General features: G+C 38.4%; 2 protein-coding genes across 4 annotated transcripts in view; one reads left to right on the top strand and one right to left on the bottom strand.

The window, feature by feature from the left end:
• PALLD (palladin, cytoskeletal associated protein) overlaps window positions 1-8,635 on the top strand; it is an 86,433-nt gene extending 77,798 nt beyond the window's left edge. For both annotated transcript variants that reach the window (XM_034661394.1, XM_019798526.2), the window contains exons 8-11: window positions 2,116-2,323; window positions 4,914-5,079; window positions 5,615-5,748; window positions 6,905-8,635. In XM_034661394.1, the coding sequence (XP_034517285.1) occupies window positions 2,116-2,323; window positions 4,914-5,079; window positions 5,615-5,748; window positions 6,905-7,077 (681 nt within the window). In that variant the 3' untranslated portion in view covers window positions 7,078-8,635. The remainder of the gene's footprint in view (window positions 1-2,115; window positions 2,324-4,913; window positions 5,080-5,614; window positions 5,749-6,904) is intronic.
• Window positions 1-28,000, bottom strand: part of CBR4 (carbonyl reductase 4) — a 133,928-nt gene that overhangs the window by 62,723 nt on the left and 43,205 nt on the right. Inside the window, exon 5 of one of the 2 annotated variants that reach the window (XM_034661396.1) lies at window positions 4,997-5,127. The exons of the other annotated variant lie outside the window; for it this stretch is intronic. Coding sequence (XP_034517287.1) covers window positions 5,051-5,127 — 77 coding nt within the window. The 3' untranslated portion in view covers window positions 4,997-5,050. Of the gene's footprint in view, window positions 1-4,996; window positions 5,128-28,000 lie in introns of those variants that run through there. 2 annotated transcript variants of the gene reach the window in all.

The raw sequence follows: 28,000 nt of genomic DNA, 5'->3' as shown, positions 1-28,000 counted from the left end.
TGGTTCTCTCTGGGATTGCATAACACAAATATAAGACGCTTGGAGGATTAAATCTGGGTTTATACAAATGTATTTTTTTTTAAAAAGTACTCTTGGGGCACCTGGGTGGCTCAGTCAGTTACGCATCTGCTTTTGGCTTGGGTCATGATCCCCAGGTCCTGGGATCCAGCCCCACATCAGGCTTCCTGTTCAGCAGGGAGTCTGCCACTCCCTCTCCTTCTGTCCCTCACCTGCATGTGCTCTCTCTGTCAAATAAATAAAATCTTCAAAAAAAAAAGTACTCTTAACAAAAGTATTTTTCCAACATAATTCTTTTTACAGTATAAGCACAAAAATTGAGTTTCAGCATATGTGTATTTATTTTTGGTCTATAAAGAATCCATACAGACCACCTGTAAAACAACATTTGAGTCAACGGGAAATTTTTAGATTATTAGATGATACCAAGGGATTATTATGTTATGTGTAAAAAGGGTCTAAAAAAAATCTACATTTTTTTAAGAAAAAAATTATCAGTATATTTACGCTTTAAGAAGAAAACAAAAGCATGAAAATAATCCTTTCACTAAAGCAACAGACAGATTTTCCCCCTAAAAAAGCCTTTTAACCCGTTAGGTACATTCCTAGATGCTGACTACCCTTGACTTGGTACTAAGAAAATAATGAATCCAACTCCACTAGTAACATCTGCTCAGGCCTCCTCCCATTTCCATATCAGCTGAGAGCAGGCTTTTGTTCAAATCATGACCTGCTTACAATGACCTTAGATTCTTTGCACAACCAGAAGGGCTGGAATTCGAATAGGGGTAGAAGAACCAGGAATTTTCCCTTTGCCTTAATGTGATTAACTCTGTCCACTGGCATAGATGCACTAGGAATTAGGTGGGTTGAGTGTGCACAGCGCCTTGAGTGATTGTCCTACTGCGCACACCATGGCCTTGGTCAGGATCTAACCTAGCAAGATGGGAACAAGCAGTGCCACTTTACTTCTAAACCTGGGAAGGACCTAACCAGAGGTGTGCATTCCCTCTTCCTCCACACCGCCTCTGGTGATCTCCAAACAGGTAAAGCAGTTTATGTGGAACGCTGGGGGAGAGCCGGTACGCAGACGGGAGGACAGAGGCTGACCCTCTCAGTAGCCAAGTTAACTACTGCTGTCTTTGTTTTCCAAAATGTCTTCATCCTTTTAAGCAGTACTTTAAGTTCACTTACTTTTTCTCCCTTAAATTCTCGAAACCTTTGTTACATGTACAGAGGGAGGAACCTTGTAGGTAGTGTAAATGAATATCACACAGCAAGAATGGAATTTGGCAGAGCGAGGTTTTCAAAAGAATTACTTTACAGTCCCAACTGACATCTTTTTGTATGCAATTTCCCACTAGTAAATTTGGGATGGCGGTGTAAAAACAAACAAAAAAAGCTTTCCTTATAATGGTGCTTTTCTTCCCTTTTACAATCAAGGGCAAAACTATTAAGAGCTGACAGATGGCAACCATCTCTACCCTTCACAGCACAATGTGTTATTAGCAATTAAATGTGCTTTTATCTGATCTCTGGTCAACACAACTGTCGTGGTCTCAGGATTTTATGCTTCCATTGTGATGCTAATTTGTTGAGATGGCTTTCTGGGTAATTTCATATTGCTCTTGTTACTTAGTTTCAAGGATTATAAAATAATAATAGCTCTTTGTGCTGATGGATGCATTAACTGATGTCTCCATAGCTATGGCAACCCTTTGATAACAAGCTTTATGGTGTATACACGTCAGCTGAGTATGTTCTTGTTACTGTGGTTGGACATCTTTGTCCAAAGAGCTCAGAGCCCTGTGCTGACATCATCCCAGTAATCTTTATAACCCTGGTGAGCTAAGACAAGAACAGAAATTTTTAAAATCCCCATTTTACTTTTCTCTAGGTTGCTCTACAAGAGATATTTAGAAGTGAGGCCATGACGGCTTAGGAAGCCATTGAGAGGTTGAGCAATGAGCAACATGAGCTGACACTAAAAGCCATCTCTCGTACTCCCAAAGGAGGGATTTATGGTGGTTCCTTAGCTATTCAAGATTCCATTTTGTTTCAGTATTAGAGAAATTTATATGCTCCCTTCTGGTTTAGGTCAGTGGGTTACCAACCCCAGATCTAAGCTGGCAACTAGATGGAAAACCTATACGCCCCGACAGTGCTCACAAGATGCTCGTGCGCGAGAACGGGGTGCACTCTCTGATCATAGAGCCAGTCACCTCACGAGACGCCGGCATCTACACGTGTATAGCCACCAATCGAGCAGGACAAAACTCATTCAGCCTGGAGCTTGTGGTTGCTGGTAAGCAAGTCGGTCAATTTTTTTCCTCTCAGAATGAATTATCAGATTCAAAAATGTAAATTAATCCTGCATTATTAACCAATATGGAAATAAATCAAACTGCTGAGAAAATAGATTGTATCATCAAAATAGCCAATTAGGACATAAGGCTTATTAGCAAATCAGAAACATTAATTTTTTTCAGTGTAGCCATTATTATTTATCTTTCCTGTCTCCGATTAGCCTGGCCAAGAGAGAAGAGGAGTTTAGCAGCTATTCTGGGTTGTTCTAGTCCTCAAGCGTGTGTTGGCCTCCAGTGTTACATAGATTGGATTCTGGTGTCATGGATTCCAGAACCAAACCTGATATATAAGAATTTATGTATCACCAACTTATGCTAATGCATAAAGTTCTACCTACTTTTTAAAATAATGTGCAGTGGCATCAAAATTCAGAAATTTTAAACATTATCATCTACACCCAGCCAGTGTCATCAATTCAGATTTGCTTTTTAATGAATTATACTGTTAGGTAAATTTCATAAAATTACATAATGTTATGTAAAGTCTTACTCTTAGATAAGGAAGGTTTATAATATCCTTAGGAGCTGAGCATAAGAGTCTGTTATCTGTTCTCTTTTTTAAAAGAATGTTGATTTCTCATACCCTTATTTGCAAAGTGCTTTGTTGACATTATCACAGCTGGTCCTCACAAAAACCGTCACAGATAATTGGAGCAAATTTTCTTCATTTTACAGGTGTGGAAGTTAGAGTAAGTGACTTTCCCAGGGACCTGTTTAATAAACTGAGGGTGAGGCCGGACTCACATGGTCTGATGACTCCTAGTGCTCTTCCCCACACTGTGAGCCACTGAGCTCTTTCAAGAAATAGAGTAGCTGTGAAAATAAAAATAAAGTCCAGGAGGTCCTGGCTAAAATCCTGGCTAATGATTCTAATAAAAGCACCAGGACATTTTTCACACAAAGATGTCAGAAATACCTAGGCTGTCGTGCTGTGTATTAGCCATGCTTTCAAATTTTACATCAGATATTCAATATTCCTACACAACTAGGATCAATTTTATCCAACCCTCTAAACATCCCTCCTCCAACTATAACTGTTCAGCATTCTGTTGAATGTTCCCTTGGATCCCATCTGCCCTTCAGGACTGAGACGTGAGGGTCTAAGACACAGCATCTTGGTCTGTGCTCAGTCAGCACTTGCACTGGAAAGGTGCCAGAGGGCACAGTAATTAGATGCCTCACGTCTTTGGCATCAGTTCCAAGCCCAGCTCTTGTGGATTAGCGACATCCTTTGGCAAATAGAGGACATCTCTGCAGCTCAATTCCCCCACCTGTAAAGTAGGGGCTGTAAGGCGTCACGGTCTGTGTAAGGATTGTGTCCTTCTATAAGGAACAAATTGTGTGGAGGTCTGCACCACCACTACCCTGCACAGCAGTGCTCCAAAGTGGGAGGTGTGATGCTATGTGAGGTTGCTCTGACTTTAAGGCTCATTTTATACCTTGTATGCTCTTCTCAAAGCTGGGATCCAGAAAGAATATTAATTGAGGTCCGTTCCCACTTCCTCCAAAATAGCCTGGGTCAGGAAATTGTGTGAAATACAATAAAAGTATAACCCTCTACATCATTCAAAGTCTTAGGGAGTCTTAGGTATTTGAAATTTTCAGGTGCAGTTTTTATCATCTTCACCTGTTTCTCCCCCGTTTTGCTTTGCTACATCTGTCACTCCAAAGGCCAGGGTGGTGGTAAAGACACGCATCCTCACCTGCATTACTGGTAGCTCAGAAGATGATGAACTTTATTCTTTCTCGGAAATTGTTTCCACCACAGATCTATGAAAACAATTTCCCATCAGATGGTAATATTCAGAGGGTTATTAACAAATAGTTCTGATTTTTTCAGACTAATAAAGTTGTCTCTTTTATGGCTTCCTTCCTTCAGGGTAATAAAAAGTCATCTTTTTATAGCTTCCTTCAAAAATACAAATTGGAATTCGTAATTTATAGGATGTACCTCCCTAGTTTATAAGGAACAATTTCAAGCTGCCAAGTTTAGATAAAGATGTCTCCCTGCTCTTTTCCTCCTTCAAATCCTATGGTATGTCTCACTTAAGCCAAGACTTAACAAATCTTCAGAATCTCCATAGCAAACATTTCTGACAGCAAGGAGGGAGTCTTGAGTGGATCCAATTCCTAGAAGTACTTGTTCTCCGCAGAGTCACTAGGTGGCAGTGGTTGGTAAAGGCTGTGCATGCTTGGCGACATGATTAGTAGTGAAGCCATCCCAGATGCTAGCAATGACTTAGTGTCCCGCAGCCCGTCAGACAGGCATTCTGTGGAGCAGATGGCCAATGCACTGTGTGGGCCTGTCAGACTTGAATTAATTGATGAACTAAATGAGTGGAATGAAGCATAGGAACCTTCTTGGTAAAAGAGTGATTTGGAGAGAGGACTAGCACCTCACCACCTGAAGTGAAAAATGGTATCATAAAATAAAAGATCCATTTAAACAATGTTTCTGAAAGCTTCTGAATTCTTTATAGTGCTACCTTTGTATGTCACTGATCGATAATTCATCTCCTGTTTCCTTAGCTAAAGAAGCACACAAACCCCCCGTGTTTATCGAGAAGCTGCAAAACACAGGAGTTGCTGATGGGTACCCAGTGCGACTGGAATGCCGTGTTTCAGGAGTGCCACCGCCTCAGATATTTTGGAAGAAGGAAAATGAATCACTCACTCACAGCACCGACCGAGTGAGGTGAGAATACACGGTGACTTAACTCAATCCACGTCTGGTCAGTAGGTCCTAAGGATACATAAAAAGATGCACTTTATATATCACATGCATCTGCGTAAGAGTCTTGCTATTGATGATATCGAAGACAAAAATCACTCTTTACCCTCATGTATAATTAAGCTTCTGGAAGGAAGCTCTAATGGTATGTGATGAAGCACGTTCTAAGTTAATCTCATGGTGATTTTTTTTAAGTGTTTATACCTAGAAGAAAAGATGAATTTATTTGCTTCAGTGGTGATACAAAAACTATTCAGTGGGTTTTCTAAAGGCCGATCCGCCACTAGAAATTAAGTACGCACATTTATTCAACCTCTTGATGTCTGCTCTTCTCTCCCATTAACTTTAATGGGGCTAGCAGCCTTTCCAGAATAAGTATGACCCTATTATCCGCTACTTGCACAATTCCGTTTCTAATGATCTAATTAAAAATGATGCTTCATGTCCAAAGCCACTTTTAAAAAATTTAGAACCCTAATGACTTTATCCGTTTCTCCAGCATGCACCAGGATAATCATGGCTACATCTGCCTGCTCATTCAGGGAGCCACAAAAGAAGATGCTGGGTGGTACACGGTGTCCGCCAAGAATGAAGCCGGGATTGTGTCCTGTACTGCCAGGCTGGATGTTTACAGTGAGTGCCACTTCCTCTCATTGCAGTTATTCATTCAATCATGCAAAAGTAGACATCTGGACAGCAAATCACATTACTTTTATATAAGCTTATAAACAACTACAGTGTTTTATTTGCCCAGAATTTCATATTGCTCTTTCTCTTTCTATTTATAGTTTCTCAACATTAATAGTGAACTACACCAGGAGAACAAATACCCAAGTATCATTCAGGAACTTTGCATTATTAGCAAAATATGCATGTGGATTTTAAGCTGGCTAGTCAGTTGTGGCTTCCTTACTCAAGCATCCTTAGGAGTTAACAGTAGGCGAAGGCATAATAACCACGTTTTTCACAGTTTCTTGTTACTGTGTTATGCAAATGACTGCCTTTTAACATTTCCTCCTGTGTTATAATCCTATCACAGTGTCTTACTGCACTCTAAATGTGTGTACCGGTGATCCTGGAATGCATCCTTTTTGTGGCTTAGCACTTTTTTCTTTAATATACCTTAAGCAGCTCAGCAATAGGCTTGTGAGTGTTTGTTTATGTATATTTGTGTACATGCATCTTAAATTTAAAGAAACTTGTTTCTGTTGACTTCACAGGCTAGTACAGTAGCATTATGTAATCTGTTGACATAAAGAAAACCACTAGAAAAAATTAAGAACTGATTTCAAATTTTACCTCGTTGGATAGGAAATAATTTTGTGAGGTTCTTCAAGTATTGAGTGACCTCAGCCTTCCCTAGTGCCCACTTCTTTTCGATTGATTAGTGCTGAAACATCCATCCCGAATACCTAACTACTATAATTATTATGACATTTGTACATTTTGTGCTGTGAAGATGTTTTTTAAAGAGGGGGAGAGGTAAGAATTAGGAAGCTAAGTGACTGTTTCTCGAAGGATTTCCTGTGCTGCAGTAAGTATATACTTTAAAAGAAACTACCCCTCTTTTACTACCTAGCTGTTACATAGTCCCACTACCCTGGACAGACAGTAAATCTGCAACATAGGAGGAAAGTGCAAAACTGTGCTTACCTTTTAGGATTTCTACCATGCCAAAGAGCACTTGCCTGGTATATATCAAAAGACATTCTGTAAATATTTAAGCACTTTCCAGTGACATCTTGGGTTTTTTTTTAAATCTTTTTATTTTTTTCCTTTTTTATTGTAGCCCAGTGGCATCAGCAGCCACAGAGCACCAAGCCAAAAAAAGTACGGCCCTCTGCCAGTCGCTATGCAGCACTTTCGGACCAGGGACTAGACATCAAAGCAGCCTTCCAACCTGAAGCCAGCCCATCTCACCTGACACTGAATACCGGCTTGGTAGAAAGTGAGGACCTGTAATCCAACATTCTTGTTGACGCTCAAACACTGAAACAGCCATTGCCTTGACCAACATATGCCTTTGTCACATTATGTAAAGGGCAAAAACATACCTTTGACTATAAGAAATAACACCAAAATAATATTTTTCTTACTTGATAAACCAAACAGAGTTTAAGTAGGTGATGCTCATAGAAATGTACACATTGCACAGAAAATTTACATTCATCATCCAACTTAAAACTTGTGGAATTTCTGTGATAAAAGCGATGTGAAATGCCAAAATGTTAATGAAATCAACTGTTCAAAGGTAACCAGAATTTGTATTCTCCAAAGTGCCTTAAACGCTAGCTGTAGGTGCTCCACAGCATGACAGTGCGGAATGCTTAACAGGAGGCAAAATGTACCACAAATAATACTAAAATGATTCTAAGTGGGCAGTGTGTCCAGACAGCTACAGTGAACCAAGTGCAATATATAGGGATGAAAAGGAAGAGGAAATGACAAATCCAAGTAAATGCCTTGTTTCTGCAAAATTGTTTTATATTAAATCATAAGGAAGGAATTGCCTTAAATTTTATTAGTATTGAGAGTTTTCTAACAAGGTTAATACCTTAGTTCTTAACCACCTTTTTCATTTGTGTGTGTAGTATTTTCTTTCTTTTCATGCTACCTTGGTAGGAAGCTTACTTACAAACCATATTAAAAGGCTAATTTAAATATAAATAATATAAAGTATTCCGAATAAAGCAGAACTGTATTACCATCCATTCCACGAAAGACATCCAAATCACCCAGATGACCAAGGTGTACAGTAGTCAGAGGAAAGAGGGGTCTGGAAGGAGTAGGAAGAGTGAAGGAAAATGCTACCAGCACACTTGTATTCATTCAGATAAAAGTAGAAGGGGCAGGAGACATGGTGAAGGCCAGGCTTTTCTTTGGTTTTCCTCAAACATAACCTAAAGTGTAGGTGAAAAAACACTGCCATTCAAAAGTCAGGGGATCTAGGGTCACCTGGGAGATTGGAGCACATGTGCTATGGAAGTTTCAGTGTGTCTGAAGTCTGTGTAGTCGCTGAAGAGGTTAGGTGTGTTGAGCAAGTGGAAAATGGACCGAGACTGCAAGATTGGCATCAATGAGAAACTGCCTGTAGGAGCTAATCTACTGGAGGGAAATGAAGACTTGGGAGAGACAAAAACAGGTTTGTGCCATAATCAGTTTTTTCCCAATGGCACTGTGATGTGGTGAATGGAAAATAAGAGTTCACTTCCATGCTGCCATGCAACCTTGCCTTAAGAAGGTACTGGGTTCCGGGTAGTTTGTAAAAGCATCTCTGCAAAGACTGATTTTTGAATGCATGTGATCCGGCAACAGCTAGACTGACATGATTCTGACCAGACTTGATGGTTTTAAGTCGGAACCAATAAACTTTAAAAAAAAGGAGAAAAAAACCAATTTGGCCAGATAGTATAAAACATGAGATTTTAATGGTACTTTGCTATGGAAAGAAAACACTGTATTCCTTATGCAAAACACATATATCTTTCATTATTTATAATAAAAATGTTGAACTGTCGTAGCTCAGTTAATTCAATACGTAGTATTTTTTAAAATAATTTTATATCTGTGTACCACCCCATATATTTCATATTACTGCTTCACATGTACAGCTTTCTACTTCTTTGTAAGAACACCAACCAACCTTTAAATGACTAATAGGCTTGATCACTGGGTGGCAGATGTTCTTTGCAGAGTGGTGCAAGTTTCTTTGACCACACTTATATGCATTGCTAATATGGAATTTAAGATACCATACAAAGTCTTTAATGGACCTATCTATCTATATCGTAGAATTATGACTTAATGTCATATCTTACTTGCCAAATTTTTCTGAATGTGACTGCTAATTTGCTGGGTTTGGGATTAAGGAGCATTATTTGCCACCTCTTATGTTGTATTTATAAAAAAAGTACTATCATACTACTTTTTGGATTGTTGTGCTGGTGTAATGTGGATTTAACATCAATAAATATTTAACAAATAATAGTTGCAATTTTGTGAAGCAAAATATTCCACTGTTTTAGTTTTCAACTGCTGCTGTCATAAATTAGTACAAACTTAGAAGCTTACCATTTATTAGCTCTCACAGTTCTACAGGTCAGAAGGGCTGGGTTCTGCGCTCAGGAGCCTTACAAGGCTAACTAACATCAGCACATCCACTGGACTATATTCTCATCTGGAGCTCTTCCAAGTTCAGGTAGTTGTGACAAAATTTATTTCCTTGCAGTTGTAGGATAGAGGCCTCAATGTAATCTGTCAGCTAGGGGCCGCTCTCAACTCCTACAGGCGACCTGCATTCCTTGCCATGTCGTGCCCTATGTCTTCAAAACTGGCAAAGAGAATCTCCCTCAGAATGGATCCCTCTCATGCCTTCATCTTGTCAGAAGTCCAGCCCCTCTAAGGGATCACCTGATTAAGTCAAGACCAAGACCTCTTTCTTAAAATCACCTGATTTTTTTTTAATCTAATTAAAATCCCTCCAAAGCAACACCTAAATCTGTTTGGTTGGATAACTGAGAGAAGGTGTGTGTACACCAGGTGGTAGGAATATTGGGAGCCATCTTAGAATTCTGCCTATATGCATGTAAATAATGTTGCTTCCTGTGATGTCCCATGGGGAAAGTATTCTGTGACCACAAACCATATGCCCTCTCTTAGCATCTATGAAATTAAATTGAGAGGGTTCTGGTTGAAGATGGGTGACACAGGATCCTAAACACACCTCCTCCCACAGACACATCAAATCAACAACATACATAACAATTTCTTCTAAAAGAAACCCCAAAACTAGCTGGCTGACTGCTACACAGTAGGCAAACAAGAGAGAACCCACATCAAAACACAGAAGAGGCTGTAACATAATCTTGCCATAAACCCCACCCCTGGTGCAGCAACCTACAATCAGGATGGAACTCAAAATCCCGGGCTTCACCCTCAGGACTAAAGGATTTGAACCCCACATGAGCACCCCAACTTTTAAGACCTGCACCTGAGCGACAAGGCCCACAAAACATCTAGCTTCACAAGCCAATGGCGCTTATATCCACAAGACCCACAAGGCGATAGCAATCTGACAAATAGTTCTTAAAAAGCTCCCACGGGGGGCGCCTGGGTGGCACAATGGTTAGGCGTCTGCCTTCGGCTCGGGGCGTGATCCCGGTGTTGTGGGATCGAGCCCCACGTCGGGCTTCTCCGCTGTGAGCCTGCTTCTTCCTCTCCCGCTCCCCCTGCTTGTGTTCCCTCTCTCGCTGGCTGTCTCTATCTCTGTCGAATAAATAAATAAAATCTTTAAAAAAAAAAAAAAAAGCTCCCACAGGATTGCCCACCCTAGGGACCAGTCTTTCTGCGAAAGAAGCCTCTTTGCTTATCTTAAAGCTTCAGCTTGAGGGGTAGACACCTAATTTAACAAACATCTAGGAGTATACCGAAATATTCCCCAAAGACAGAGGCTGGTGAGTACCAACATCTCTGTGCTCACCCCCTGCCTCGTTTCGGGTCACCAGTATCTCCCAGAGAGAAGCTTGGCAAATGGCTGGCACCCTGGTTTTTTGCTGCTGCAGCCCAGGAGACCCCCTTGATTGCCTGGCTGTGGTGGCCGGTGCCAAGGCACCCACCGAAACAGAGAAACAGTTCTTAACCACCTACTGCCCAAGGGCGGAGCAGGGGCAGAGCAGGGTCTATGAGAGAGGACTGTTTGCTTATCTTTATAGCTGCAGCCCGAGGGGCAGGCTTCTAATGAAACACACATCTAAGGGCCAACTCTAATCCTCTCCAGAGACCTCCACAGCCAGTCACTATCTTCATACTCTCCCTCTGCCTCACTTCAAGTTGCTGGTATCTCCCCAAAAGGAGCTTGTGCACATGTCTGATGTCCTGGTTTTTACAGCTGCTGCCCAGCGAACACCCCTTGACAGCCTGGCTCTGGTGCCCAGAGGATTTATGTTCATGAGTCCCATAAGACTGTAATGGAGAAACAGTTCTTAACCAGTTAGTCCACCCCCGCCCCAAAGACACAAGAGAGAGCAGACTGAAACGCACTGCCAGTCTCTCTGTGAAAGAGGACAATTAGCCTGTCTTCATAGCCATGCCCTGAGGGAAGGCGTGTAATTAAATACACTTCTAGGGGCTAACTACAATCCCCTCCAGACAAGGGAAAGACCATCAGGCATTGCACCATCTTCAAGCTCTCCCTCTGCCCCACCTCAGTTCACTGGTATTTCCGAGATAGGAGCTTGTATCTATATCTGGTGCCCTGCATTCCTGGCTTCTTTCCAGAGGCCACATCCCTTGACAGCCTGGCCCTGGTGACCAGCAGGGCTTGTGCTCATGGGCTCAACAGAATGGTAGCAAACAAGGAAACAGCTCGTAACTGGCTATAACCCCAGGATTCAGTGCAGAGGCAACAGATATGCCCTACTCCCAGTCTTCCCCTGGAAGAGGTATATTTGCATACTTTAAATGTTGCTAAGAATCTGGTTTCCAAACAGCCTGAATCTAGGTCCTGAGTGAGGTTCTCCAGTTGGCATAATGACAGGTCTTGGCACAGCCTCATCTACTAGGAACCACTAGGATGAAGTAGGCTGCTTGGACAATAACAAAGGTTTGAGCGAGGGCTGGGTTGGACAATAAAATTCATCTACACAAGGCCACTCCTTCAAGACTGGGATAGGTGGCTATTTTATCCAGTACATAAAAACCAACAGAATGTCAAGGAAAATGAGCAAACACAGAAATACATTCTATGGCAAAAATAGACAAGGCAAGAAACAACAATTGTTGGAAAGGATGTGGAGAAAGGGGTTCCCTCCTACATTGTTGGTGGGAATGCAAGTTGGTACAGCCACTCTGGAAAACAGTATGGAGGTCCCTTAAAAAGTAAAATTGAGCTACCATATGACCCAGCCATTGCACTACTGGGTGTTTACCCCAAAGATACAGACGTAGTAAAGAGAAGGGCCATATGCACCCCAATGTTCATAGCTGCATTGTCCACAATAGCCAAATCATGGAAGGAGCCGAGATGCCCTTCAACAGATGACTGGATTAAGAAGCTGTGGTCCATATATACAATGGAATATTACTCAGCTATCAGAAAGAACGAATTCTCAACATTTGCTGCAACATGGACGGCACTGGAGGAGATAATGCTAAGTGAAATAAGTCAAGCAGAGAAAGACAATTATCATATGATTTCTCTCATCTATGGAACATAAGAACTAGGATGATCGGTAGGGGAAGAAAGGGATAAAGAAAGGGGGGGTAATCAGAAGGGGGAATGAAACATGAGAGACTATGGACTACGAGAAACAAACTGAAGACTTCAGAGGGGAGGGGGGTGGGGGGATGGGATAGGCTGGTGATGGGTAGTAAGGAGGGCACATATTGCATGGTGCACTGGGTGTTATACGCAACTAATGAAGCATCGAACTTTGCATTGGAATCCGGGGATGTACTGTATGGTGACTAACATAATAAAAAAAAAAGAAAAAAAAAAGAAATACATTCTAAAGAAAAGAACAAGATAAAACATCAGAAAAAAGACCTTAATGTAATGGAAATAAGTGACTTACTTATTAAGAGTTCAAAATAACATTCATAAAGATGCTCAACAAGCTCAAGAAAAGAACAAATGAACAAAGTGTGAACTTCAACAAAGAGAAAGAAAATATAAGTCAGTACCAAACAGAAGTTGAAGAATAACTGAACTGAAAAATACAGTAGAGAAGCTCAACAGCAGACTAGAGGGAAAAAATTAGAGAAGATGATGGGGAAAAAAGACTAGATGAAGAAAAAAGGATCAGTGAACTTGAGGATAGAGAACAGGAACTCATTCAATCACAGCAGCAAAAAGAAAAATGAAAAGAGTGAAGACAGCTTAAGGTACTTGTGAGACATCAAGCTGATCAACATTTGCAGTATAGGAGTCTCAGAGGAAAAAAGAGAAAGAGGCAGAAAATTTATTTCATGAACTAAGGGCTGAAAACTTCCCTAGCCTGGGGAGGGAAACAGATGTCCAATCCAAGAAGCCCACAGAGTTCCAAAACAGATGAATTCAAAGAGACCCACACCAAAACACATTATAACTAAAGTGTCATAAGTTAAAGACAAAGAAAAAAATCTTAAAAGCAGCAAGAGGAGGAAAAAATATTTGTTAAACACAAGAAAATCCCCCACAAGACTATCAGATTTTTCAGTAAAAACTTTGCAGGCCAGAGGACCTGGCATGATACATTCAACGTGTTGAAAGAAAACAAATGTCTCATCAAGACTACACTACCCAGTTACCATTCAGAACTGAAGAAAAGAGAAAAGAGTTTTCCAGACAAAAGTTAAAGTTTGTCACCATTAAACCAACCTTACAAGAAATGTTAAAGGAACTTTCTAAGGTCAAAATAAAGGGCACTAATTAGTTGCAGGAAAACATGAAAGTATGAATCTCACTGGCAGAGGTAAATATATAGTAAAGGTAATGGATTAATCATCTATATTGCTAGAATGGAGGTTAAAAGACAAAAGGAATAAAGTAACTATAACAATAATTAGTTAAGGGACACACAAGATAAAAAGCTGTAAACTGTGACATGAAAAACATAAAATGGAAGAGTAAAAAAGTAAGCTTTGGAATGTGTGCAAATTTAAGTGATTATCCACTTAAAATAGACTTATCAACATGTTTTATGTAAGCCTTATGGTACCCACGAAGCAGAAACCAACAGTAGACACACAAAAGCTAAAGGAATCTAAACATACCCCTACAGAAAATCACCAAATCACAAAGGAAAAGATCAAGAGAAAGGAAAAAGAATTATTAAACAACCAGAACAAATTAACGAAATGACAATCAGTGCATACCTATCAATAAATACTTTAAATGAAAAGGGACTAAATTATCTAATAAAAAGACACAGAGTGGCTGAATAGATAAAAACCAAGACCTATCTGTATGTTTCCTACAAGAGACTCACTTCAGATGTAAGAACAGACACAGACTGAAAGTGAAGGGAGAGAAAAAGATATTCCATGAAAATGGAAACCAAAGGAAAGGTGGGGTAGATAAAGTCTTATTCTTCTGATATAAGTTAAGACATTAATGAGACAAAGAACGTCCTTATAAATAATAAAGGGGTCAATCCAACAAGGGGATATAATATTTGCAAATATTTTTGCACCTAACATAGGGGCACCCAACGATATAAAGCAAATATTAATGCAAATATAAAGCAAATATTAGATCTAAAGGGAGAAATATATAGCAATATAATAATAGCAAAGGACTTAATATCCCACTTTCATCAATGGATAGATCTAGACAGAAAATTAATGAGGAAACAGTGGCCCTAAACAATACATTAGATGAGATGGGCTTAACAGACATATATACAGAACATTCTATCCAAAAGTAATAACACATTCTCCTCAAGCACACATGGAACATACTCCAAAGCACTTCACAGGTTAGGCCGCAAAACAAGTCTTAACAGATTTAAGAAGATTAAAACCATATTAAGCATCTTTTCTGACCACAATAGTAAGAAACTAGAAATCAATTACAAAAAGGAAACTGAAAAATTCACAAGTATGTGGAGATTAAACAACATGATACTGAACAACCAATGGGTCAAAGAAGAAATCAAAAGAGAAATCAAAAAACACCTTGACAAATGAAAATGGAAATATAACAAAGCTTATGGAATGAAGCAAAAGCAGTTTTAAGAAAATTCATAGCAATAAATGACTACATTAAGAAACAAGAAATATTTCAAACAACCTAATTTATACACCAAAGAACCAGAAAAAGAGGAACAAATGTAGCCCAAAGTTAGAAGGTGAGAAATAACAAAGAGCAGAGCAAAAACAAAACAAAACCAAAAAAACGGACCAAAAAAAAGCAGTAGAAATGATCAATGAAAAGAAGAAGCTGGGTTTTTTTTGGAAAGATAAACAAAATAGACTCACCAAGAAAGCAAGAGAACTCAAATGAATAAGAAATGAAAGAGGAGACATTAGTGCTAACACCACAGAAATGCAAAGGATAAGAGACTACTATGAAAAATTATATACTAACAAATTGGACAACTCTAATAGGTATATTCTTAGAAACCTAAAATATACCAAGAATGAATCATGAAGAAATAGAAAATCTAAACACTACAAATACGAATAGGGAGATTGAATCAGTAATCAAAAACCTCCCAACAAACAAAAGTGCAGGACCAGATGGCTTCACTGGTGAATATTACCAAACATACAAAGAAAAATTAATACCAATCCTCTTCAAACTTTTCCCCAAAAAAGAAGGGGAGAGTATATCTCCAAAGTCATTTTACAAGACCAGCATGACCCAGTACCAAAACCAGACAAGGACATCACAAGAAAAGAAAATTACAGGTCTGTATTCCTAATGAACATAGATTAAAAAAATCCTCAACAAAATACTAGCAAACCTAATTCAACAATACATTAAAAGGAACATATAACATGGTAAGTGGAATTTGTTCCAGGGATATAAGGATGGTTTAACATCCACGAATTAATGTGATATACCACATTAACAAAATGAAGAATAAAAATCATTTATCTCAATAGATGCAGAAAAAGCATATGACAAAATTCATTATTGATTTATGATCTTAAAAATTCTCAAAAAAGTGGGTACAGAGGGAATGTACCTCAACATAATTCAGGCTATACATGACAAGCCCATAGCTAACATCATACTCAATGATGAAAAGCTGAAAGCTTTTTCTCTAAGATTAGGAACAAGACAAGGATGCCAACTCACATCACTTTTATTCAACATAATACTGGAAGACCTAGCCAGAGAAATTAGGCAAAGAAAGAAAAAATTAAAAAAGGCATCCAAGACAGAAAAGAAGTGAAACTATCACTATACACAGATGACATAATGCTATATGTACAAAACCCTAAAGACTCCACCATAAAACTATTAGAATAAATGAATTCAGTAAAGTTCCAAGATACAAAATCAATATATGAGATCAGCTGTGTCTCTATATACATACTAATAACAAACTATATTAGAGAAATTAAGAAAACAGTCCCATTTATGACTGCATCAAACAGAATAAAATACCTAGGAATGAATTTAATCAAGGTGAAAGAACTATACATTGAAACTGTTGATGAAAACACTGATGAAAGAAACTTTCATGAGAAAGACACAAACAAATGGAAATACATTCCATCTCAGGGATTTCAAGAATATTGTTAAAATGTCTATACTAACCAAAGCAATCTATAGAATCAACATAATCTCCATCCACATTCCAATGGAATTTTTCACAGAAATAGAACAAATAATCCTAAAGTTTATATGGAATCACAAAAGACCATGAATAGCCAAAGCAATCTTGAAAAAGAACAAAACAGGATAATATAATGGTCTTACTTAACCCATATCACAAAGCTACAGTAATCAAAACAGTATAGTATTGGCATAAAAACAGACACAGAGATCAATGAAACAGAATTCAGACCCCAGAAATAAATCCACAAATATGGTCAATTAATCTATGGCAAAGGTGACAAGAATATACAATAAGGAAAGAACAGTTCTTCAATAAGCGGTGCTGGGAAAAATGGCCAGCCACATGCAAAAGAATGAAACTGGACCACTATCTCACATCACACATTAAAAAAAATAACTCAAGACGGGGCACCTGGGTGGCTCAGTCGTTGAGTGTCTGCCTTCGGCTCAGAGCGTGATCCCAAAGTCCTGGGATCAAGCCCCACATTGGGCTCCATGCTCCACTGAGAGCCTGCTTCTTCCTCTCCCACTTACCCTGCTTGTGTTCCCTCTCACGCTGGCTGTCTCTCTCTCTGTCAAATAAATAAAATCTTTCAAAAATAAATAACTCAAGATGGAATAAGACTTGCACATAAGACCTCAAACCATAAGACTTCTAGAAGAAAACATAGATGGAAAGCTTCTTGACATCAGTCTTAGTGATGATTTTTTGGATCTGACCCCAAAAGCAAGGCAACAAAAGCAAAAACAAACAAATGGGACTACAACAAATTAAAAGGTTCCTACACGGCAAAGGAAAGCATCAACAAAACGAGAAGCAAATCCACTGAATGGTATTAAATATTTGCAAATGTTTTATCTGATAAGGGTGAATATCTAAAACATAAGGAACTCATACAACTCAATAGCAAAAAAAAAAAAAAAACTTATTTAAAAAATGGGCAGAGGATCTGAATAGACATTTTTCCAAAGAAGACATACAGGTGGACAAGAAACACATGAAAAGATGCTCGACATCGTTAATCATTAAGGAAATGCAAATGAAAACCACAATGAGATATCACCTCATACCAGCCAGAATGGCTATTATCAAAAAGAGTAGAAAGAACAAGTGTTGGTGAGGATGTGGAGAAAGAAGGGAACACTTGTGCACTGCTGGAGTGTAAATTGATGCTGATGCTATGGAAGATAGTATGGAGGTTCCTCAAAAAAATAAAAACAGAACTATCATATGATCCAGCAAGTCCACTTCTGGGTACTTATCTGAAGGAAATGAAAACACTAACTCGAAAAGATATATATGCACCCGTACATTTCTTGCAGCATTTTTTATAACAGTCAAGACATTAGAAGCAACCTCAGTGTGCACTGATGAATGGATAAAGAAAATATGGTATATACCACATGGAATACTACTCAGCCATAAAAAAGGAAATCTTGCCATCTGTAACAACACGGACAGATCTTGAGGGCATTATCTAAGTGAAATAAGCAGACTGAAAAAGGCAAATACTATATGATCTTATGGAATTTAAAAAATAAAACCAAAACAAAATCAAACTCATAGATACAGAAAACAGATTGGTGGTTGCTAGTGGCAGGGGCTGGGGGTGAGCAAAGAGTGAAGGTGGTCAAAAGGTACATACTTTCAGTTATAAAATAAATAAGTCCTGGGACGTAATATACAGCATGGTGATGCATATTTGAAAGTTGCTAAGAGAAGCAGGTCTTAAAAGTTCTCATCACAAGAAAAAAAATCTGTAACTGTATGTAATGGAGTTAACTAGATCTTACTGTGAACATTTTGCAACATATAGAGAATCATTATGTTGTACACCAGAAACCAATATGACACATATCAATTATGCCTCAATAACAAAAGATACAAAAAGAAAAATACACACATCAATACATTAAACATTATAAATCTTGCAATAAAGAAATCTTTCAATCTAGTGGTATCCCAATCAAATTGCCACAGGATATGTTTTTCAGGAAGTCCCTCATAAAAGCCTTCTTTTCAGTCCCCATAAGACCATTAACATCCCAGGCAAAACGCTTGAAGTGGTAAGTGAGGTCATATAGGACAATTTTCCTTAAAATAAAAAACTTCTGGATTCTCAGGGTATGAATGCTCATCTTCTTCTTGGACTTCTTTATTCCATCATAAGTATCATCAACTGACATTTCCCTAGGAAAGAGTGTTTCTATCACTGCAGGAAGTTACTATCTACATGACAAGAGTAAAGAAGTGTGGTGCTATGTGGGCACTGGGCGGGTTGCTGCTATCACTATTAAGAAGCCACCTAAGGCATTTAACGACTCAAATTAGTGCTCTGCCAAAGGTGCAAGTCACCACATGTCACAAGGGTGATAATCCAAATTGTAAAAAGCTCTTCTGAGAATGAAAGTACTTAGAAATAGAGCTCTAAGGCCTGAAGCCTGGGAAATTGCTTGTTGTTACAGGAGTGTGAAGGCTAAGGGGGGGGGGTTCCTAGATGATAGGAAGTACAGCTGCTGATTGATAATTTCTCAATCTCTCCACCTCCACCAAAAGTAGGATAACAATTATTTGTACAAGGAGGTGTAACTATAGCCAAAGATTTTGAGATCTTCAGAAAAAAAGTTTACGTGGCCTAATACTTCAGTTTCTGACTACGGCAAAGTGGCTCACTGAAGTACATATGTAAGCAAACTTATGAAAACAGAACTCCATATAGGTTGTATATAAAGACAGAATTTAGGGAGAAAGGGGAATAAAAAGACTCAAAGGAGTCGCACAAATAAACTGACTATAATTCAGAACCCCCCTCCTTGATTGAAATGGATATAAGTTGTTGACTATTTGGCTGACTGCATATTCTTCCCTTCGATGTGTAAAATAAGAAAAGTGTCAGGAGAAACATTTCTGTAGATGCCGTAAAAAACCTCTTCACCCATGAAATTCTTACTCTACCCAGAGAACACCCATTATCCTTTCCTAAACCATGAGGATTTTAGCTTTGGTGGGAAAGATGTTAAATCACTCCCGTAAAGTATAATTAGAAAGGGGGGGGTTAAAATAAAAGCCTAAGTAAAGAGAGGGAATTTGGCTATGCAGTCTTGTGAAAAATACAAATGGAAGAAGAGTAAAACCTTGGAGCCACAGGACGGAAGAAGTTGGAAAATGGTTGCCACCAGGTGTCAGTACTCTGCTCTTGTGGACTTGGGCATGCAGCTCTCCTAGGAGAGCTGGCTAAAGCCATATGTAATTCAATACATTCAAGGGGGCTTGAGAAAACACAGCTTGGCCATTGGGAAGCGGGCCAATGGAGGTTGGCCATACAAGCCATACAGAACAAAGTTTTAAAAGGTCACTAGTAGCCTTTTTTATCAAAAGCATCACAGTATGCTTGGAGTCAACAACCTCAAGTCGTAACACCAGAGGGAAGGTGAACATGCAAATAGAGAACTAACCCATGCCTCTGAAAATGCAACACTATTACAATTTCAATACTCCCTTTTGAAAAGCGGTCATTTTTTAGTAAATATAAAAGTATTTACGGGACCTTCATGGGTTCACTCTTGATTTTAGTCTCCCGACCTTATATTTTAAGTTCCTCAACCACAGGAGATAGTTTAATTATGAATTTGGACTATATGTACTTTTCCCACAAATTGTTAATTACTCAAAAGAAAAAGGACACTGAAGAATTTAATAGAAAAAACTGTTAGAGATCATTCTTTTGGTGTTTATAAAATAAAGAACTGGACAAGTTGTCATTTAACGCCACAGTGCTTCTAACGTGCAATGGAATTTAGATGTATTCATTTACATTCCTATATGGTGTAACTCTCAAATGTTTGCTTACTAATTTTTATAAGTAGAGCCTGTCAAGCATATAAAACCAGAAGAATCCATGATAAATACCTGTGCTCTGGGTGTTATACGCAGCTAATGAAGCATCAAACTTTACATCGGAATCTGGGGATGTACTGTATGGTGATTAACATAATATAATAAAAAAAAAAAAAGAAAACAGATTCGAGAAAAGAAAAAAAAAAAATACCTGTGCTGTTCAGAGTATGCAACACGTCAGATTTCACCTAGAGCATGTGGTACTGTTTTATTCATATGGATCTGTTCTCTATGTTAAATTTTTTTCTAAAGAGTTTGCCTACTTCACGAAAAACAACTCCATGTTAAATATTTAAATTAACATGCTTTCACCAAATTCCTTCTTTTGGGAAGTTTTTCTTAGAGCAGTAGTTCTCCAAGTGTGATCCACAGACCATCAGAAACTTACTGAAAATGCAAATCCTTGAACGCTCCACCACACCCACTGAATCGGACTCCGAGGTGGGGTCCAGCAATCTGAGACCAAGAGAGCTCTCCTGATGATTCCGGCACACTAAAGCTTATGAACCACTATCTCAGGAGGATCAGAAACCCTAATTCTCTCCCTGCTCAGTAGATTCTAAGAGCTGTTCTTTGTTGCATTCTCAAAGAATTTCTGTAAAATTAGGAAATAAATTATTTTCCTCCAGAAAAGACAGTGGTATTTTCATGTGGTTCTTCATTGAACAACAGACTAGTAAGATACCTGTTCTCTGCCTATGAGACTTTAAGAAAACTCAGGAACTTTGTCTTAATCTGCTGAAGTCGAAGTTACCGCTTGGGTAGAGGCAGACTCACATCATCTGTTCAGGCTCTCCAGGATGCTAGACAGCAAGCTTCAGCGCCCTTCCCAGTGTGGGAAAGAGGAGTATCTGATGAAGGAGGTAAACTCTCTCCACGTATGTCCATTCATCTCACAAAAATAACATACTATCACAAAATGTGAATAAGTTACAGAGAAACATCCAGGTAAGTGGAACTGCTGGGATTTCCAATTCCAGATGGCACCTTAAACACACATTTTTAGCTCCCCTATGTCCTTAAACAAGAAAAACAAAACCCTTCAAAGTATGTTTGTTTGTTTGTTTGTTTGTTCAAGCATAAATCCAAAGGGACAAAGAGAAAGGAGACTGATGAAAGCACACTGTGACAGTAGAAAACAGATGGAACCTGGGCACTAACTTACAGCAGATTCAAAACTAAATTCTGGCCAGAATGAGGAAACTGAACAACCCAATTTCCATGGCAGATGCCCAAAAAGACTCTAGAAGTATATGGTACTTTTGGAAGTCAAGATGATGGCAGAGTTTAAAACAGCAAGACTGCTTGAACATGTTTTAGAAGCAGCTGGACCCTCTGATCCTCTCCTCTCCTTTGCACCCAAGACTAGATGGCAAAACACAAGTTTTCTGGACTGGTCCGAGAGACAATCAGGTACTCATAGTGATAGAACACTAGTAACTGAGGAATCAAGTGAAAGTTCACAGCTTTCTTCTCCTCTTTCAGTTCCAGAATGCTGACAGCCAGTAGGCCAACAGGAGACTCTTCCTGGAGAATCTGACCAGCTCAAGAGAAAACCAGCTAAAATACTGGTTGTCAAGGTATGGTGCAAGAACCCCTGAGATTCCCTGGATCCTCTCAGAGAGTCAGCAAGGTAGCACTTCAATGTTATTTGCCATTTTCACTCTCATTCTCTCGAAAGTGTCAAGTTTTCAAAGGCCACACTATGTATATAATAGTGTACTACAAGATATTGCAAGGTATTAAAAGCAGAAATGAATATGGATCCAGCTGTCTTCTACTAAGCTAGATATTAAAAAGATTTACAAAAATGTAAAACAACATCACTTCTAATTTTTTGGTTTTAAAAAATAACATTACTCAAAAATATTAACATGAAATGTGTTCTGTTATTTTTGATGGATATTTTTAAAACTCAGTTTTAATTTCTATCATGGTAAATACTAATAGATGTAAGCCACATAGACAAGTACTTTGGGGTCCTTAATCTTTTTAGCACGTAAAGGGGTCCCTAGAACAAAACATTTGAGAACTGACGAGTTAAAAAAAAATGACTTGGGGATTTTGCCAGTGAAAATGTCCACATCACACACACCACAGTGAAGACCACAGCCAACAGTGCCCACCTATGTACATAAAGCTATTTAAAATTTTAAAAAGCACTTTATTTTAAAATAAAACACAGATACAAAAAACCCCACATAAAACAAGTACATAGCTTAGTGATTAAAGGCTAACGCTCGTAAAACCACCATCCAGGTCAAGAAATGGAATTTTGCCACATACCCCAGAAGCCCATCCCCATGCCCTATAAATATTATAATTTAGTCTTGCCCGTTTTTTGTTTTTTTTTCAATTGTGGTAAAATAGCAAAAAACTTACTGTTTTAGCCATTTTTAAGTGCAAAGTTCAGTTTGCCCTGCTTTAAATTTAATATGTTTTTAAAGTCTCTCTTCATCTACAGTTTTTCTTCCTTGAGGAAATCAGGCAGTTGAGGCTGTATTTTATAGACTGGATTTTGCCAAGTGCTACTCATGGTGCAATGCAACATGTTCTTCTGTCCTCAGTATTTCCTGCAAATTAGCAACCGGATCTGGAGGTAGATCAGACCCGAGTTCAATGCATTCTGCTTTTTAATAACACACTGTGAAGTATAAGACAACCGCCAAAAATCACAAAAGATTTGAGGACAGTATCTAATATAATATGGATCCAAAAAGCAAAGCAACCTGGAGAAAGAGAGTACCTACAGCAGAAAATTTCTATTGTTAACAAGCTCAGAAGAAGAGAGGAAAACACTGCATCCAGGAAACAAGCACAGGATGCTATTAATAAGGAATATTCAGAAAATGAAAAGAAAATCTTAGGAATTAAAAGTAAGCTGCTAAAATTAAAATATAGTTTCAAGATAAAATTGGGGAACGCACCCAGAAAGTAAGGCAAAAAAGAGAGAGGTTGAAAGGGTCCACCAATGGATTAAAAAAAAGACCCATGCGAAAGCACGCCATAATAAAATCTTGTAACATTGTAGGCAAAGAGAAGGTCTTGAGCACTTCCAGAGAGAAATATACACACCAAAGAAACAGGTTTATTTAAAACTTAGTATCAACACCAGAAGACTTAGGACACTGGAGAAATTCCTTCAAAATTTGGAACAGGAAAAATGATTCTTAAGCTAGTATACTATACTCAGTCAATTTAACAATTAGGAAGAATTAAAGACAGTGAAGGTCTCAAAAATGTTATCTCCTATGCACCTTTTCTCAGGAAGCTACCTGAAGACACGTTCTACCAAAGACTTTATAAATCAAAAAAAGGAAGATAAGAGATCCATAGGGGACCCAACAGGTAAGGGAAGCAAAGGGAATTTACAAGATGACACTGAAGGAAGATCCCAAGAAACAGCTAAGCAGGAAATCTACAGAACAATCAGTGAAGACTGCAGATCAGGAGACTAGAAAGATTTACTGAAGGCATAAAATTGATCAATTACCCAGTGTTTCGGCATATATAGCTGACCCTTGAACAACACAGGTTTGAACTGTGCAGGTTCACTTATACGCAGACCTTTTTTTATAAATACAATATAGTACTATAAATGTATTTCTCTTTTTATGATTTTCTTAACTTTTTTAGCTTACTTTATTGTAAGAACACAGTATATAATACATATATAAAATATGTGTTAATCAACTGCTTATTATCATTAAGTCTTCTGGTCAACTGTAGACTATTAGTAGTCAAGTTTTGGGGAAGTCGAAAGTTTTATGTGCATTTTTGACTGCATGGGTGGTAGGGGCAGGTCAGTGCCCCTAACCCTGGTGTTGTTCAAGGGTGAACTCTACTAATAGAATATTTATACAGTTGGGAAAGGTTTGGGATTTGTGACTGCTGAGAACACAGAAAATGAAACAAACAAGATTATTCATTCAAGGGAAAACAAAATATTGTGCAAGGAAAAAAAGAGCAATCATCAAATATTAACAGCTCAGCTATGAATACTGTTTATGTAATTATGATAAGGTAACTGCTGATTATGATCTAACTATATTGGGAAGTGGTGGAATGGGATTTGTGCTTGCACGCAGCAAGCATGCATAGGGGTGCTTGCTGCTCAAAGAGAGGAAATCCTCATCTTCTCAGTGGGAAGTTAACACATAATGCCTTACTCTGTAAAAAACAATATACATTAATTACAAATAAGGAGGTTATTATCAAATGAGTAAAAAATTAAAGTGATTCCCTCTGAGGAACAGAAAATGACTCTCAATGTGTGATACATATAAAAACTAAACTTAAATAATGAACTATAAAAATTGCATTGCTGGAGCTTTGGACCTAGGTACTCTTTCAAAGATGACAGAATATATTTTATGCTATTTTGGTTTTCTTTTTGATTGCTTTCAGTTTGGAGCTTAGGTCACATTTCTCACTCACAAGATTGATACACTGTGTTCCCAGTTGTGAAAAACTGGAAAGCAAAGCGAGCCACTGTGGAAGTATTCTGCAGGAATATATTCTCAGTCCTAGCCCCAGCCCACTCTCACTAGGGACTGAAGTTGAAGACCTGGGACACCCAGTTTTAGAACTGACTTCATGTGCATGTCAAGAGACTGGTCAAGGCCAGCCATGGAGCCTGGGCCAAGAGCATAAAAGCTGCCAACTGTGGAATAGCAATGTCCACAAGGATTCAGCTGAGCTCAGTACAACAGAGCCACAGGGAAAGGTATGATTAAAATGAATCAGAATCTGGGAAACCATGGGAAAGTTGCATGATGGCTTAGCAGTTCCCTGATGACCTAAAGCATACATATTTACTTCTAACTGACCCCTTAACCAAAGGGAATAAAGTGTCGGATGTAAAGAATGCAAAAGACACAGAAGACACTGATTTCGGAATAAGCTTTCACTCTCTGAGATACACTTAGAGACAGAGATCAAGGTTAACATTTTGTAAAAAAATAAAAAAATCATATTGCTCATAACCCATATGTTTCAGATCAAGATGAATAAATCTGAAAAACAGGACTTAAAAAATAAAGCTGAGGGGGCGCCTGGGTGGCACAGCGGTTAAGCATCTGCCTTCAGCTCAGGGCGTGATCCCGGCGTTGTGGGATCGAGCTCCACATCAGGCTCCTCTGCTATGAGCCTGCTTCTTCCTCTCCCACTCCCCCTGCTTGTGTTCCCTCTCTCGCTGGCTGTCTCTATCTCTGTCGAATAAATAAATAAAATCTTTAAAAACAAATAAATAAATAAAAAATAAATAAATAAAGCTGAGAAAGTATATCAATAAAAGTGGAAAATTCTGAAGTACAAAACATAATGCTTCTGGCACTGGAAGAACTCCAGATACAATACACCAGAAGCACCAGAAGTACCAGAAATCCTATCTGTAGGAATGGAATAACACTTACTGAGCACCTACTATGTGTCAGGCACTGTACTAGCACATTTAATGCTATTTTTATTAATCTTATAGCAATTCTAGGAACTGCTAATCTTTTACAGGTGAGGAAACAGGCTGAAAGAAGGAATGTAATTTGCCAGAATCGGTCGACTATTTACAGTTAGAACATGTAACAAAGACTTCCTGGCCTCAAAAGCCTTATCTTTCCCATAATCTCAGTGTAAAAGATGGGAAACCCTCTATTGGGGCCAGGGCTTAACATTTACGAAAAGGGACTAAAAATTAATGACATAATACCCTTTTAGCAGATGAGAAGTTAGTATAAGACATCACTCAAAACACCAGTAACATATACACAAATGATTCCTATTCCACTCCTGGCAAGCATTGTGTATTAATTTCAAAAATACCCACAGAAACTTACATAAATATGTCAGCTAAAATAATTTAAAGACAGAGCATAAGATTTCAATCACTCTCAGGAAGGAAGAAACTGCCTCTTTAGGACATATTCTGAACACCACATCAGAACCATTTATTTGAAGCCTTGATAGCCCAAAAGCTTTCTGAGGAAGAAATTAATACTAAACACTTCTCATGGTTCATTCTTCCCTTCCTTCTCCTACCAATCTTCCTATTTCTTATGTTCCATAAATGAGTGAAACCATATAATAATTGTCTTTCTCCGCTTGACTTATTTCACTTAGCATAATCTCCTCCAGTCCCGTCCATGTTGCTGCAAATGTTGGGTAATCGTTCTTTCTAATGGCTGAGTAATATTCCATTGTATATATGGACCACATCTTCTTAATCCAGTCATCTGTTGAAGGGCATCTCGGCTCCTTCCACAACCATGAGAGACTGTGGACTCTGGGAAACAAACTGAGGGTTTCAGAGGGGAAGGGGGTGGGGGATTGGGATAGGCCGGTGATGGGTATTAAGGAGGGCACATATTGCATGGTGCACTGGGTGTTATATGCAAATAATGAATCATAGAACAATGCATCAAAAACTGGGGATATACTGTATGGTGACTAATATAACGAAATAAAAATTATTTAAAAAATAAAATACTAAACACTTCTCTTCATACTAAAATAAAAGTGATTTTACTTACTGCTGAAGACAATTTAGAGGCTTCTAATTAAAAACTAATCACTTTGGTTGTTTTGGCAAATGTCACACTAGATGACATGACATGTTACTACAGGACTATTAATTAAGAGAACATTGTGCCTCTCATGCAATCGGAAGGAAATTCTGTTCTCCAAAGAGTGTGCCCCAAGTTGTATTCTCACCCATAATTCATACATTTACTCTCCCCACTCCCTTTCTCTTTTATCAACTTTGTAGAGGTATAATTCATTCATTCACATATATACACATAAAAATGCCACCACAATCAAGACACGAAATATTTCCATCGCCCTTAAAAGTTTTCCAGTGCCTGTCTGTACTCCATTCCTCTATCTACCCTCAGGCCTAGGCAACTACTCCTATGCTTTCTGTCATTTGAGATGAGTTTACATTTTCTAGGATTTTATATAACTAGAATCACACAGTATGTCCTCTCTGGGGTCTGCTTATTTCACTCAGCTTATTTTGCAATTCCCCATGTTTATCAGTTGGTTCTTTGTACTACTGAGCAGTATTCCATTGTATGTATACACTACTTTTTGTTTATCCATTCTCTTATTAATGTATATATAGTTGCTTACAATTTGGGTATTATAAATACAGCTGCTGTGAACAATAATGTAGAAATCTTTGTGTGGACATATATTTTTAATTATATTGGGAAAGTCTCTGGGAGTAAAATGGCTTAATTGTACAGTATGTGTATGTTTAACTTTTTAAGATACTACTAACAGTTTTTCATGGGGTACCTGGGTGGTTCAGTCGGTTGAGAGTCCAACTCTTGGTTTCGGTTCAGGTTATGGTCTCATGGTCGTGGGATTCAGCCCCCATCGAGATTCTCCGTCTCCCTCTCTCCCCCTCCCCCCGCTTGTGCACTCTCTCTTCATAAAATAAATAAATCTTAAAAAAAAAAAAGATAATACTAACAGTTTTTCAAAGAGTTATTTTTAACTTTTTACATTCCCATTAGCCACATATGAGAGTTGTGACTGCTCTGTATACTCCACAGTAGGTACTGTCAGTCTTTTTCACTTTACTGTTCCAATGTGTATATAGTGATATCTCACTGTGGTTCAATATGGTTTTAATTCAGATTTCCCTGATCACTTAAGCTACTAAGCAACTTTTCTGGTACCTTCAGTCATTCATATAACTTCTTTTATGAAGTGTCTAA

This window comes from Ailuropoda melanoleuca, chromosome 5 (assembly GCF_002007445.2).
Source record: "Ailuropoda melanoleuca isolate Jingjing chromosome 5, ASM200744v2, whole genome shotgun sequence".
NCBI lineage: Eukaryota > Metazoa > Chordata > Mammalia > Carnivora > Ursidae > Ailuropoda > Ailuropoda melanoleuca.
Note: the sequence above shows the minus strand (reverse complement) of the source record. Positions and strands in the feature narration are given on the sequence as shown.